Here is a 15,646-nt window from a genome sequence, read left to right on the forward strand (position 1 = left end):
ATGGCTGGCTGTGAGGCCAACAGAACATGAAGGTTACGACCATGTGATTTCTGAGACTCGATCATAAAAAACACTGGAGTTTCCACCTTGGTCCTGGCTCTTGAGTTGCTCAGTCTGTTGGAAACCAGCTGCCACATCGTCATAAAGACTGTCCGGTGGCTCTGTGGAGAGGCCCACACGGTGAGGAACCTAGGCGCCCCCCTCCCAAGGGCCAGCACCAACTTGCCAGGCATGTGAGTGACTCATCTTAGAAGTGGACCTCCAGCCCCAGGCAAGCTTTCATCTGTTTGTAAGTAACAGCTTTATTCAGATGTACACCTCAATGTACAATTCAGAGGCTTCAGTATATCCACCATGTAACCATTAATTATACCTAATTTTAGAGTATTCTCATCATCCCCAAAAAGAAACCATACAACTATTAATCCTGCCCCCAGGCTCTGGCAACCACTCACCTACTTTCTACCTCTCTGGGTGGCTTCCACTTTTGGCTCTTGTGAATAATGCTGCTTAGAATGCTCACGTGTATGGTTTTGTGTGGACTTATGTTTTCACTTCTCTTGGGTATAAACCCAAGCGTAGAACTGGTAAGTGATCCAGTAACTAGTATGTTTAACCCTTTGAGAAACTACCAGGCTGTTTTCCACAGGGCAAGCTTTCACTTTGACGGCAACATCATGAGGGACCCTGAGACAGAACCACCCAGTTAAGCTACTCCCAACTCCAGATCCACAGAAATATGTGAGACTATTGATGTTTGTTGTTTTAAGCTGCCAAGATTTGGGGAAGTTTATCACACAGCAACAGACAACTAATATATGAGAATTAGACGAAGTTAGACATAAAAGGCATTTAGGACAGTGTCTAACACACAGTAAGTGCTCCATCAATGTTAGCTTCTATTATCACAGTAGCTGCCCACCACAGGGCCTTTGCTCATGCTAATTCCACTGCTTGGAATGCTCTTTCCTTTCCTCCCTCCTTCCTTGCTAACTCCTACATACCTTCAGATTTCTGCTTAAATACTGCTTTATCACAGAAGCCTTCTTGGAAATGCCACTTCATTATAAACAAATTTTTTTAAATAAAACCATTTTTAAAGTTTTTTAGATTTTTAAAAATTAAAAAAAAAGAAATCCCCTTTATACCATCTCTTAGCACCTCGTACTTCTGTGAATGTCAAACATCGTCATAGTTAAATAGTAATCTGTGTAACTATTTTCAAGACATTTTCCTCTTCTGAAATATAAGGCAATCTCAACCCAGCACACCGCCCTAGCCTCTGTACACACAACAGAAATCGCAAGAATACCTCTTAAAGGCCAACAACCCACTAGAAAAATGAGGAAAGACAAAACACAGGCTGTTTGCAGAAAACAGAACAGAAAAGAGGCACAGACTCATTTACAATTAAAAACAAACAAAAGAAGATGAAATACCATTTTTCATGAGCGTTTAATCAGGATGAAAAAGGCTGACAATACCCTGAGTGGGCAAGAAACTGCCAGAAACGGCCACCCCCAACGCAGGTGCTGGCACTCAAAGGATACAGCTTCCCAGAGGCCATGTCGTGACAGAACCAAATCCTAAATGCACATTCCCTGTGCGTTTACAGACATGTAGGGTTAGTGACCCAAACGATGCACACACTAGCATGCTGTTCCTTGGAGCAAAAGTAAACACTGGAAACAACTTAAAGCAGCCATCCAGGGGGGATGATGAAAACAGCAGCTCTTTCTTGGCAGTTGAGTGGCTGGTACGTCTAGTGGCCCTTGGAGCTGCCACCTGCACAGCAATCATACCTGCAGGGGCAGTGCCTGCCTCACTCTGCACCCTAATGAGGCCAGGTCCACACAGTTACGATGGGAACCCAGGCTCCATCATTTTATTTTAGTTTCTCCTTTGCATTACAGTAAGCATTACATTGGTTCTTCTAAGATTATATGTTTAGGAAGGTTCCTTACCTATTAATTTCCGACAAATAAAGGAGAAATTACACAATGTATGTATACAACAAAAGAAACATTCAATCTGAAAAACACTGGTTTAAATAAATGGAAGATGGTAATGATGCAGTCAAACAATGGGAAACCAAGGAGCTATTTCAATCAATAAGGCAAGGGGGAGGGGTGTGACTCAGTGGTAGAGCCCATGCTTAGCACACATGGGGTCCTGGGTCCAATCCCCAGTATCTCCATTAAAAAGAGGAGGAGGGGGGAGGGGAGGAGGAGAAGAAGACGGCAATATTCTAGGCAATGTAATGAAACAATTATAAGTAATACTGTTGATTTTTTAATGCAGATTAGGCTATATAGTATGGTCCCATATGCATAGTTTTAGAAAAAGAATTATGTGCATTAAAACCTCCTGGAATGATTTTTTAAAAATCAGTTAAACCACACAGGTGGAAGGGTGACTGTTACTCTACGTGGACTATGCTTCGGCACAATTTCAAGTTTTAATATTTGCATGTGTTATTTTTATCATTTAAAACCCCTAATTAAATGAAATTATTAGAAGAGAAAAATTCACAACACAGGAAGTTAAGTAGGGTCAGAAGACAACATGGCTGGGTCTAAACCCCAAGGATGCCTGGTTTACTTGAGAGGACAAGACACTCTACTAGGCACCTCCTTGGGTACTGTTCAGGTGATAACAGTACCCGCCTGGCAGGGTCATGCTGAGAACAAAGTGAGTTCCCTGAGCAGTGCCCGGCTGTCAGCCAGGCCCAGAGCGACTCCTCAGTCAGCGTCAAACTTTGACAGGATCGGTGATGGCTAACTGTCAACCTGTCTGAGCCACGGGGTGCCCAGATATTTGCCCAAACATTATTCTGGGTGTCTCTGTGAGGGTGTTTTTGGATGAGATTAAGATTTAAATCAGCAGACTGAGTAACGCAGATCCCCCTCCATCCAATCCACGGAAGGTCTGAACGGATCCAAGAGGCTGAGCCTCCTGCGAGTAAGACAGAATTCCTCCCGCCTGACTGCCCTCCAGCTGACATCAGCTCCTTCCCTTCCTGCCTCTGGACTGAGACTGAGACACTGGCTCTTCCTTGGATGGCGAGCCTGTGGATCTGTGGACTGGAATTACACCACTAGTTCTCCTGGGTCTCCAGCTTGCCAACTACAGATCCTGGGACTTGTCAGCCTCTATAATTACGTAAGCCAATTCCTCATAATGTTGCCGAATGCAAGTTTGTGTGCCCGATGCACCGTGAGGCCGAACAAACGAAAACGTCGGAGTCTGGAGCAGAGAAAGGTTTAATGCAGGGCCAAGCAAGGAGAATGGGGTGGCTCATGCCCAAGAAAACCCCAAACCCCCTGAAGGGTTTCAGCAAAGCATATTTAAAAACCAGGTAAGGACAGGGGGCAGAGGAGAGTGGTGTGATCAGCTCGTGCACAATTCTCTGTGTTCATGATGGTCAAGTAGTTAATTTCTTCCCTTTGGTGATGGTTTGTAGCATCTGAAAATCTCAGGAAATAAAATGAGATACTATTACCTGAGTAGTTCAGAGAGGAGCTACAGCAGAGGATATGGGGGAGAGCTCTGTCCCAGGAGGACCCCGAGGGCCTGTTCGGTTACAATTATACACTTCTGTCATACATATTTCATATATATAGCTCCGTCCTATGGGTGCTAGCTCCGTCCTCCGGGTTCTGTTTTTCTGAAGAGTCCTGACTAATACAAGATTTATGAAATGTGATTTGTTCCAGGTCTCATTATAGTTACAGTTTCCATTCATGATCATCTCAGCTTGATTTGCTGAAGTCTGTCAACGTTCACATGAGATCAGGGGTCAGGGAACAAAGACAGGGAACAAAGACAAACTTTCTCTGGGCCACAAGTCCCAGAGTCACCAGTGAACCCTGTGGCTGGGGGACCATCCAAACCCACCTGCAAGGCGCAGGCAACACCCTCTCTCAATGAACCCCAGGAAAGCCCCTCTAGCAGACTTCGTCTGAGTGGGACCAACAGGGTGCTGAGGGCAGAGGACCACGTCTGGTCCCTCCACCAGCAATTGCCACTGAACCCTGGTCCAGTCACACTGAAGAGAACCTTGAACGCGTGTGTGAAGTGACACTCACTCTGATACTTGTAAAACAAATGAATGTAAGTCCATGAAAACTTGGCATCTAAAGGAACACTCTTAGGAATGCTATTTGTGGCTGGGGTCAGTGCTCTGAAGCCCCTGTAGAGAAAGCACCCCTGGTCAGTTCTTCCATAATATTACCCTTCATTTTTCATTCTTACTTATTACTTGCCAGCTTCCTACACGGGTCTGAAGTGGGCAAAGACTAATAGGAACACACTAGATACACTATTAAAAACCTGTTTCAAATTCAGAACGAAAGCCAATTAGGAGGATAAAAATACATCAAGCACCTCGAACTGGAGCCTCGCAATCTCACATCAAGAATCTCAAGAATACATTTTAACTGAATTTTACAAGACATGTCAAAACCTTGTGTGATAAATATTTATCCACACATCTGATGAGGAGGAACGTGGGGAAGCAAGGTCAGCCGGTGGCCCCCCGAATCACTTACAGCACATTTAAAAGACAAATGTGAATGTTTTTGTGTTCTCCTGAAGATTAAGTGTTAGCTCCAGAAGTCAGCCTAACAGGGCCATCCTCCTGCACTGCATTTGCAGACACAAACCAACTGCTACAAAGCGGGTGACTCCCCTGAAAGAAGATGCAAAGGTTTCTAAGCTATGAATTTGGAAAAAAAGAAATCTGTAATTCCCTAGATTCTAATTCACACTTTCTCCCTCTGGGAAAGAAGGGATGTTTCTCTGTCTGTTCTTTTCAGTTTCATTTCGCCAAGTAAGTACCACGGACATTATACCTTTTCAACGGAAAACTCAATGGAAATTTTATACTAGACAGGAATCGGTAAGCAAGACTCTACATTTAATTCATAAAAGACATCCAGGATAGTTTCTTTGAGCACATTTTCAGAGGGTAAACCAAATGGCTTAAATTAGTGATAGGAAAGGAAGAGACGTGAAACGGTGGCCCTGTGATGATGGGGACCGCAGACGGGACAGCTCCCAGAAGCACAGGGGGAGCAATTCTCTCCAGGGTCACTTCCATCTCCACCCACCTGTGGGGGTCTGATGGAGAGACCAGATCTCATTTATGGACCCCAGCAAAAAGCTGGCCTCAAATAGATGCTAGCTGAACAGAATTACTGAATAAGCTTGGAGACACTAAATACACACATACATATCACAGCATCTCCATAATCTCCCGTCCAGAGTCTCATTTGTTTGAACCTAAAACTGGCTGGAACGGGACAAGAGATCACATCTTTCAGGAATTCACTGCCTGTGGCCCAGACGGCTGGTGGGTACCAGCGCACAGACAGGACAGAAAGCGGATGGGTCATCCAGTATCGGGCTGTGACCAGCTTTGAGGAAGTGAGAAGAACTGTCTGCCCCACAGCCAGAGACAAGCCAGAGCAGACCTGATTAGCAAGCTCGCCATCACCGGGGTGTGGAAGGGAGGCACAGGACCAAGCACATCCAGTACAGGAAAAAAAAAAAAGTCAGGGCGGAAAACGGGAAGGGGGGAGGGAGACACTGTTTGTTCTTCACCTTCTGAAAAACTCCTTGTTGACCAGGTGAGGCCATAAGAAATCAAGATAAAGACACAGGATCTGGAAAATCACAGAGTTGGAGAGGCCAGAGGGGGCCTGAGGGACCTCAGTCAGCTGCTGCAGAGAATTTCCCAGGGCAAGGTGGTGGGGGTCCGGAAGCCTGGTCCCAACTCAGATCCACTGCTCATGGCCCCTCAGGTGCCACTGGCCTCCCCTGAGCCTGGATGAGGGGACGAGGGCTAAGCAGCCTCTCAGGTCCCTTTGCTCCGCCTGTCAATAACCCAATATTGCAATTTCCCACCACAGGTCCAAGGACAACCTGCCAAGCAGAACAGAGCAGGAGAGGAACAACCTCCCGGGTGGCCTTCTTGCCTTTCCGGCCACAACTTTGACAAAGAAAACCAACAGCGGACGCACTGGGCAAACACACTTACCACATGAGCTCGTCCGAGTGAGCCTGCCTGGGCAGAGTCCCGGCAGGGGCCGGGCCCTCACAGGCTGCCCGAGCTGCAGTACCAATGCCATGTACAGAAAGAAAGTCCAACGGCAACTCAGAGAGAAGAGCGGTCCTCCATGAGCACCCACCCGGCGGTACCGGGTCACAGCCACCTCCGGCACCTACGCAGCAGTTCTGAGTCTGCTTGTTGGGGCAAATCCTAAGACTGTGAGCTGCCCTGCAAGCACAATGAGTTACGTAACTCCAGGCAGCCCGGGCACCCTATCGGCTCATCTTGTTAAACCGCCCCAGACAGAAAATGACGCACCCAAAACTGTGATAGCCATAGGCTGGGGGGAAAGGGAGAGAGGGGAAACAGGACTCTGTGATGGGCATTTGGCTTTGCCTAAAAATTAAAGAGGAACAAAAAGCCTGCTGTTCGTCTCTGTGCTCCCTGGGAACTGGGGGTGGCGTGGATTTATCAGAGGCTGGATGCCAAGTGGTCTCCCAGGACTGCTCTTGGCAAAGCCCTCAGATTCCACATAGGCACTCGCAGGGAGATGCCAGGTCTCTCCCAGAAAGTTCTTTATTTTGTGTCTTCTTCTCCACGACCATCAGATAAGACTTTAACCTGAGTGTGTTCTGCATCGTCTGGCTGCCTAGCACCTTCAACGCGTAACAGCGTCTGTGTTTACCCTCCTATTTACCAAGTCACTGCCACACGTGACAGCACGGAGCTCTGTTTCTCAGCTGTCCTCCAGATGTCCCAGCGGAGAACCTCCAGGAACCACACCCACAGGCTTTGAAGTTTCAGCAATGCATTCTGCCATTGCTTTGCCCTGGGCTGTCACGTACAAAGTGAAACTATTTTAACAGGCTAGATGTTTCCTAGATTTTGCTGGCACCAATCCCAGTGATTAGGTCACGTGTTTGGACAAATGAAGATGCAGGTGGGACACTGCCTTCTCTGAGAAGCCCTCCTGGTCTCCCCCATCCTCTCCCCTCCAAGACTCAGCCAGGCACCCTCCTTGGTGCTCTCCCGTGTGCCTATGCTTATCACTGTGCTAATCACACTGCACGGTCCATTTCCACTCACTCGTCGGTCTCCCCAAGTGGACTGTATTCCCGGTGGGTGGGGGAGCAGGTAATACATGCCCCAGGGTCATGACCTGGATGCAAGCCCTGCCCCTTAGAGCTCAGGGATCTTAGGCAGGAAGCTGAAACCTTTGTGACTTAGTCTCTTCACCTGTAAAAAAGGGACAAATAGTCCCTACTTCATGGGGAGGCAGTAATAATTAAATGATACAATTTATTCACTCAGCAAATGTTTACTGAGCCCTGGCCACATGCGGGCACCTTTCAGTCACTGGGATTCAGGAGTTCACAAAATCCTTGCCCTTGGGAAGTTTCTACTCTACTACAAACAAAATACCAACACATAGTAGTTCATGGCTAAGTCTGGGGAGAAAGCTAAAGCAGGAAGGGGAGACTGGGAAGGTAGGGGTGGGCCACTCTTTACGCAGGGGAGTCACAAAAGGGTTTTAAGGAAATGCCATCTGGAGAAAATGAAGGAGTCAGGGGGACATCTGGGGTTATGGTGATCCAGGTGCTGGAAGGCGGTGAGAACAAAGACTTTGAGGAGGGGTGGTCTGGGTGTGTCCAAGGATCAGCAAGGAGGCCGGTGGGCCGGCCTGGAGTGGGCTGAGAGGAGACAGGTCAAAGGGGCACGAAAAGCCCTGCCACTTAGGCCACAGTCAGAAGGGAGCCCGCTGGAGATTTGGAGCAGAAGAGTTAAACCACCTGACTTTGTATTTTAAAAGCCTCTCCTTCGGCTGGGCAGAGAACGGATGGCACAGGGGGCCAGCAGGGAGCCAAGAGGTCCAGTTAGGAGGCCACTCACTAATCTAGGCCTGAGATGAAGGTGGCCTGGGCCAGGGTAGTTCCTGTGGGGCTGGTGAGACCCAGTCAAATTCTGGACACGCTGCGAAGAGAGAGCCAAGAGACTGCCCAGCAAATTGGGTGGGAAAGAAATACACAGGTCATGAATGCCTCCCAGGTTCCGGCCTGGACAAATGGCAGGAGGGAAGTACCATTAAGAAAAACAGGAGATCACAAGGAAAGCAGGTGGAGGAGGAAATCAGGTGTTCATTTTTCACGTGAGTCTGAGTTGCTGGTCAGGCATCCAAATGAAAGGGTTGTACGTGGGGTTAGACTGCACGTCTGGCCTGCAGGGCAAAGGTCCAGTCTCAGGATAGGAACTGGAGAGAGGTCAGTGTGGAGGCAGATTCTGAATCCCAGAGCCTGGGTGAGATCCCTCAGGGCAAGGTGTACGCGGGAGAGGGCGTGGCTGAAGGGTTGAGTCATGGGGCCTCTGAGGTTCCCAGAGAGGAGAGGCAAAGCCAGCAAGGTCAGGACCCAAAGCCAAGCGAGGACCAGATCTCCAAGAAAGGAGGGGGCGGGGGTGGCAGTGTCAACTCCTGCTAAAAAGGCTAATGATGGACCTCTGGACTGAATGAGGCCATCAGCACCAGGGCACAGTGGAGACATGAGCCTGCTCGCCCTGGATGTGGGAGAGAACAGGAGAAAAAACGGAGTCAGCAAACTGAGGATCAGAGACATGGACACTGGCGGCCAGGAAAGCAGAGCAAAGAAGGATTCTTTTTAAGAAGGAAGGGATCGCAGCGTGTTTTTGTGCTAACAAGAAAGATGCACAAGTAAGAAGAAATGGATAACGTGGTAGAGAGACGGCAGGTTCCTCAAGTGTGTTTTTTGGGGGCGGGCAAGCAGGGCTGGGATTGGTGCACAAGTAGAGGGAGGGCCACTCGGGCTGGGACCCCTGGCATCTTGGTGTCCCTGCTACCCTTAACACAAGGGGGGGGTCCATCTGACTTGCTTAGCTGGTGAGAGAGAACAGTAAAAAGCTACTGAAAGCAAACCTGCATATTTTAAACTGTCACTGGGCATTATTTCCAACATGAGCACAAAAGCAAACAATGGAGGCAAGATGCGAACTGGGCCAACTTCGACCTGAACCCAATTGGACTTAACTCCGTGCTCTCTGCTGCTGTTCCACACAGCGTCCCAGACCATTCCCACTCAGAACCCTCTCTCGTGCTGGCTCCAAGTACTTGTCTCAGTGACCCCTTGAAGAAAAGAAACCAGCAAGAGCTCTGTTATAATGTGCCTGAACAGCAGATGCCGGTGCACGGGGTGGTGATCACCCTGTTCCCAGGACCCCAGGAAGGCCAGACTGACATAGGCAACTGTAAGAACTAATGTCTGCAAATCTTGACAGTGTAGAAGGGCATTTCAGGGAGTCCCCACTGTTGCGCTGCACAGCACCACTGTGTGTTACTTCCATTACACCTACCTTATGTCTGAAGAAACTGAGCCTCAGAGAGAGGGTCACGGGGCCAAACTACACTGAGAATCTCTATGGGCCAGGCACGCTGCTCGGGGTTCAATGTTCCAATCTTAAACCTTTACGACCATTCTATGAGGTACTGTCTTCATCTCAGACAGGTCGGTTCAGGAAGCAGGTCTCATGACCCCAAAGCTCAGACTCTTTGCATTTTGGTGGTCCCTCCCCACCCATATGACAGCACCCTTCCGTGGTCCTCACTGACTCCCTCCATCCCTGGCGGGGAGAGGCCCCCTTACCGGTGATGGTGCAGGCATCCCGGTACCCTCTGCATCTGGGAGCATCTTCCACAGCCTCGCTTACATAGAGCTCCTCAGGGATGCCCAGGCTGCAGGCTAGGACTGCATGGTTGCACGCCTCCGAAGGGGGCACAGGGTTGGCCAAAGTGTCGTCGTGCAGAGCTGTGGCGTCCAGCTTGGCAGGTTTCACGGGGAGGTGCCTACTGCCATCGGAGGCCCCGCTGCCGGAGTCTGGGGCAGTTGGGAGGACGGCCCCGGGGAGGTCTGGCACACCAGCAGGGGCTCCTTACAGGGAATCTGCGGGACAATCCAGAGAGAGGAGCACAGTTACTTAGAGTCTCTTAAAAAAAAAAAAAAAACTAACAAGATCTTTAGAATGACAAGGGCTCTAGGAGGATGTCGGGGTTCAGACTGCAAATTCTGTTTCCTTCAAACCAAGGTGCTTCCAATCAAATTCCTCAGTTTCGATCAAAGAACTGCAGTGAAGTTTCATTCAACCAATCAGGTAACTAATACAGACCAAAATACAGAGCACATGGCTTCATTCACTAACTGAAACCCGTTTGGAAGCATCTCTAAGCAAATAACCAGACTGGACCACAGCTAAAATGATGACACCTACTCTGAAACAGGCACGTCCAGGACACCTGGCAGCCACACCACGTGTGGGAAGAGCCGAGCATGAGCATCCTGTAGAACACACGCACACATGCAGCTATTTCTACAGGATTTATATCTGCTTTTGTTTGTACATTGAATTATGTGTGATGCAATGTTTCTCTTAAACCTTTTCCAAACACTGTACATTCTCAGCTCCCCAGGAGCTTTAAAGCATACCCCGACCCTAAGCTACAGCACGAAATTAGAGGACCAATCTAAGAATATGATGCAAACTACAGACCTTATGCCAAAAGAACACATGCGGTTTCGGGAAAGTCGGCCCATTCATAGGCTCTGGGGGAATCCAAGGACAACAGGTTTAGACCCTGTGGACTAGCAGGTTGGTCACTCCCTCTAGGGACCATTCCCGCAACATCAGTCTGACCCAGGATCCAGACTTTCACTTAAAATCTGGCTGGGACTAAAAGATACCTGCTGGGAAAGGGATGGTGCAGGACAGAGGCTACTGAGGACTCTACTCAGCTCCGGTAATAGCAAACCTCCATGCAAGGGATCTGTCCACACATTTCAAGAGATGCCACCACCTTAGACATTAACCTGCAGTTTAGCCCCAGCCCCTCTCCTCCCCGCTCACCTCCACACACTGCACAGATGGGGGCGTGCACACGTACACCCAGAAGTGTCAAACGCAAGCTTAATGAACAAGACAGGAAGCCTGAGAAACATTCTTTAGCAGGATGGTTCTCAAAGTGTGGCCTGGAAGCCCTGGGGTTCCCTGAGACCAGTTTAAAGGATCCGCAAGGTTAAAACGATTCTCTACGGTACTTTCATTCTCATTCTCTTATGGACACACAGTGGAGTGCTCCAGGGACCACGTGATGTGTGATGACGTCTTTGCTCCGAAGGTTAGTGAATCGAGTGTGTACTTCTGTATCCCTTGTGGTTTAAAATTTGCTGTTCTGATTTCTAATGCAATATATATAAATCAATGTAACATATATGAACAAAAGTTCTTTGGGATCCTCAATAATTTTAAGGGGTCCTAGGACCAAAAGTTTGAGAATTATTATTGCTCTAGTATGTGATGTATTTACAGTTCTTTTTTTTTTTATTGTTGAAGTATAGTTGTTTGACAACATTAGAGACAAATACCATATGATATCAATCTCTTACATGTAGAATCTAAAATATGATACAAATGAACTTATTTACAAAACAAATGGTCTCACAGACATAGGAGACAAACTTATGGTTACCAAAGGGGAAAGGGAGGAAGGGATAAATTAGAAGTTTAGTATTTTAAAAAATTTTAAAAAAAAAGAGTAAAGTTGACAGAGGTTTTACCCAACTTGGTGTAGTTAGTTCTGAAGGAAAACGACAGCCCTCAGTCTGTGACATTTTCCCTCAACAAGTCACTTACCAAGATACACTGAGTTCCCACTGTAAACGGTGATAAACTTCCTGCCCTCACTAGAATGAACACATAGACATAAAATGCAAAGGGGGTGCGGGAACCTGTGTATCCTTGGTGAAAAGTGAAAGATATAATGAGAGAGAAAAATGAGATTGTAACACCAGTGATTCAAGTCAGTAAGTACAGACAGATGGATAAGCTGCCTGGTAAGAAAAAGCCTGGAATTCGCAGACAAAACCATAAAGACATTCTGGGTAGCAGACGCCTCAGGGAGTGGACTTGAAGAACTTTCAGAAGGGAACCAATTAAGCCATTGTTATATGCAAGGTCTCCAGAAAGACATTGTCAGATATTTAAAGGCATAACATCTTCATCCTCCCTCTTAAGGAGCTCCAGGTACAGGGACCACACCTGGTGGGCTCTCACTGACGAACAGATCAAAATAAAGAACTCAGAGGTGAGGGAGACAAGCTGAAGTAGGCATGGCAGTGAAATTAAACCAAGGACATTTCCAATTGATGTCTATGTAATGCACATTATTTGCAAACCTGAAGCAAACAGCCCAAAAGAAGACAAATGGGCAAAGGATATTAAGATTCTCTCTCCTCCCCAAAAAAGAAATACATAAGCACATACACCAAATATTTTAAAGAACTTGAATCATGATCCCCTCAAAATTTCTTTATCAGACTGACAAAGATTTAAAAATTGTAACAACGCTCAGTTTAACAAGTTTTGAGCAACTCATGGTGGGGGGAGGGGTAATAAACTTGGAAGGACGGTCTTTCTAAACCCATGTAGCTCTTTGGCCCAGGGATGCATGGACCAAGGGTGGTTATCACCCAGAAAGGCTAAGAATGAGCTAACATGGAACAGAGAGGATGGAGCCAAACATGGTGCAGCCACAGACAAGTCAAGTCCGCAGCTGTGAAGAGGAAGTCTCAGAGCAGGTGCGAATTTACCAACGTGGAAGGATGCTCCACACAGAGAAATGGTAGAGAACACGGACTTCAAAAGGTTTGAAAATCCATTAACAGATCGAACCCTCACTTAAACCTTCTTTAGTCTGTAATGAGACACATTCTATACGATTCTTGTATAGAAGTTTGAAATACTTCCTCCTTTCGCAAAACGCCATTGTTCTACTGAAAACCAGGAAAATTGAATTCACGTCAATTTTTTTTTAGTTGAAATATAGCTATCATCTAACAATATTCTGTTATTTTCAGGTGTACTACGTAATGATTTGACATGTACATACATTACGAGATGATCACAACAGTAAGTCTAGTAACCATCTGTCCCCACCAATGTGGTTTTTTGTGGGGGGAGGTAATTAGGTCTTTTTTTTTTTTTTGGAGGAGGTACTGGGGATTGAACCCAGGATCTTGTGCATGCTAAGCATGTGCTCTACCACTTAAGCTATATATACCCTCCCCTCATTTTTTTAAATAAAAAGTCTAAAACAAAGATTTCTTAAAGAGGACTTCAACCATGGATTTTACAACTTTGGTTTTCAGTGTCTGTAAGTGAGGGAGTTGGCCTATTCCCCAATTACTAGCCCTAAATTTCTACTGTCCCTCTTCCTTGTATTTCTGCTTCAACTTACAGCTGTCATACACTGAACCCAGACACACTGTTATAAATGAATGGTTCAAGTAAGTCTAAGCACTTTTCTTAAAAAACAAATTTTAGAGACATCAGCACATGTTCACTCAAGCGACCATATTAAGTCCAAAGTCCACTTTTTACAGGTGGCAACTGGCAAAAAAGGCTTCAAAAGCTCGAGAGCCTGTCCCCTTTTTTAAAGTAGAACAGAACTACTCCAATTTATTTTTCTCATCTCAAATTTCAGTTAAAATAATTAAGCACCCAGGTGTGTGCCTACATATGCATTCCGTATCTGAGGTCCGTCATAGCTCATGATTTGTGAATTTTAATTCTCACCATATGGCTTCTTTGTCAAAACAGTATTTTGGTTTTATTGTGGTTAAAAAAAACACTGAAACATAAAATGTACCATCTTAACCATCTTTAAGTGTTCAGCTCAGTAGCCATAAGTACCTTTGCACTGTCATCACCAGAAGTCTTGGCATCTCGCAGAACTGAAACTCTGTACCCATTAAACAGCAACTCTCCATTCCCTACTCCTGCCAGCCCCTGGCAACCACCAGGATATTTTTTCTATGAACTCACTACTCTAAGTGCCTCCTACGAGAAGAATCACACTGCACTTGTCCTTTCGTGACTGGCTTATTTCACTTCGCATAATGTCCTCGAGGTTAATCCATATTGCCACATGTCAGAATCTCATTAAGGCTACATAATATTCCACTCTTCTGAGAAATCCTTCTTAAAGTAAAAAGCTCACTCTTTAACTCATGATATTTCTAGTGGGAGATAATCTAAATTTCTATTAATACAAGAACAGTTATAAATTATGGCACCTCTAAACCACCAACTTCTAGAAAGTGAGAAAATCCACACAAGGTAGTTACCTCCATGCCAGGCACACATCACATTCTCAAAATCATCATTATCACTGACAGTATCATTTCCAGATTCTCACAATCAGGCACCTTTTTTGGCTCTCCCACAATATTCATCTGCCACCATTTCCAACCCTGTTTCACAGTGAAACCTTTCACCATGTGGTACCTGGTCCCATTACACGGGTTTCACAGAGAGGCTTTTGGAGAAAGCTTCTCTGTATCTGGCCAACCTCCATGTTTCCATCATCCCTTGTGCAGGACTCACTCTCCCACAGGTTGTGAGGCCCTTGAAAGCATGGGTTGGCCCTGGCTCCTATTAGGTGCTAAGTAAACATTTGCAGAATAAACAACAATGACAAAAACAAGCAGTTTGGTCCAAATGACTTCGAGGATTTCCTGAAGCTAGGATGCTGTGGTTCTGTGATCCAGACAGGAAACAAAGAGTCGAATCTCCCAAATTACACACTGCTCATCTTGCAGGTTCACAGAAATCAATGGGGAAGTATTCCAAAGGTGTTTCAGGGATGCAGAGCACCCTGCCATGGTCTCTCCAAGACGGCTTCAACTGAATCTCACTTTATCCTTTCCAATATGGACCAATATTCACCAAATGTGATGTCAGGGTGTTAAACATGTCAGATGACCAAATACAACAATTCAGGAACCAGGAAGCCTCCTTTAGAGAGTACTCAAAATGTGGGCAAATCCCTCACCCAGTTTCTAAAAGAGTCACAGCCACACCCTCTGGGGAGACCCAGGCACCACAGAGTGGAGGAGGGGTGACAACCTGGTGAATGGTCCTGTGGAGAACACTGTAATGATTCAATCCCCCCCAACAACTGTTGATCAGTGTTTTTATTCCTAACGCTGTTTTTTCCACTGCTAACTCAGGATCTCGAAGAGCTCACGGATCAGAAATGAACAGAGCTAGGCATCAGATCAGACTCACAGGAGGCAAGCGGCCACTGCAGGGGCTGGCAACCCAGCACCTGGCCCCAACAATGCCACAACATCGTTTGGGGGGATAGAGATGAGTTCCTGTAGGTCCCAAGCCTCTGTTTCCTTCTCTCTGTGGTAATAATACCCACGCCTCTCAGACTGGTACACAGATTACAGACACCGCCGATGCAGATGAGGTACCCAGCACAGTGCTAAGCACACAGCAAACACTCAAATTTTACACACTCTCAAACTGGTCACCTCCCCCTTAAAACCATTCACTTAATTTATCTAAGAGAAGAGACCCTGGCATGTTCCTAAATTTGTACAATTTCGGATACCAGTATTCAGTAAGGCAGTGCACATCTGTAAAATCTTAACAATATCAATTTTTATCGAGCTCAGGGTGTGCGTCAGACAGTGTGCCCTGTGCTTTGGAAGCTGTGACTTCTACCACCTGCCACTGGGTCATCTCCCT

General features: G+C 46.6%; 2 protein-coding genes across 14 annotated transcripts in view; both read right to left on the bottom strand.

Moving 5' to 3' along the window:
* Positions 1-9,962, bottom strand: part of TRAK1 (trafficking kinesin protein 1) — a 116,128-nt gene extending 106,166 nt beyond the window's left edge. For 3 of the 13 annotated variants that reach the window (XM_074345149.1, XM_045509787.2, XM_074345152.1), the window contains exon 1: positions 6,041-6,262. In XM_074345149.1, the coding sequence (XP_074201250.1) occupies positions 6,041-6,131 (91 nt within the window). In that variant the 5' untranslated portion in view covers positions 6,132-6,262. Of the gene's footprint in view, positions 1-6,040; positions 6,264-9,702 lie in introns of those variants that run through there. The other 10 variants (XM_074345154.1, XM_074345155.1, XM_074345156.1 and 7 more) reach the window with 5 other exon arrangements.
* Positions 9,860-15,646, bottom strand: part of LOC141573742 (uncharacterized) — a 61,018-nt gene continuing 55,231 nt past the window's right edge. Inside the window, exon 3 of the mRNA XM_074344143.1 lies at positions 9,860-9,999. Within this exon, the coding sequence (XP_074200244.1) occupies positions 9,889-9,999 (111 nt within the window). The 3' untranslated portion in view covers positions 9,860-9,888. The remainder of the gene's footprint in view (positions 10,000-15,646) is intronic.

This window comes from Camelus bactrianus, chromosome 17, assembly GCF_048773025.1.
Source record: "Camelus bactrianus isolate YW-2024 breed Bactrian camel chromosome 17, ASM4877302v1, whole genome shotgun sequence".
NCBI classification, from domain to species: domain Eukaryota; kingdom Metazoa; phylum Chordata; class Mammalia; order Artiodactyla; family Camelidae; genus Camelus; species Camelus bactrianus.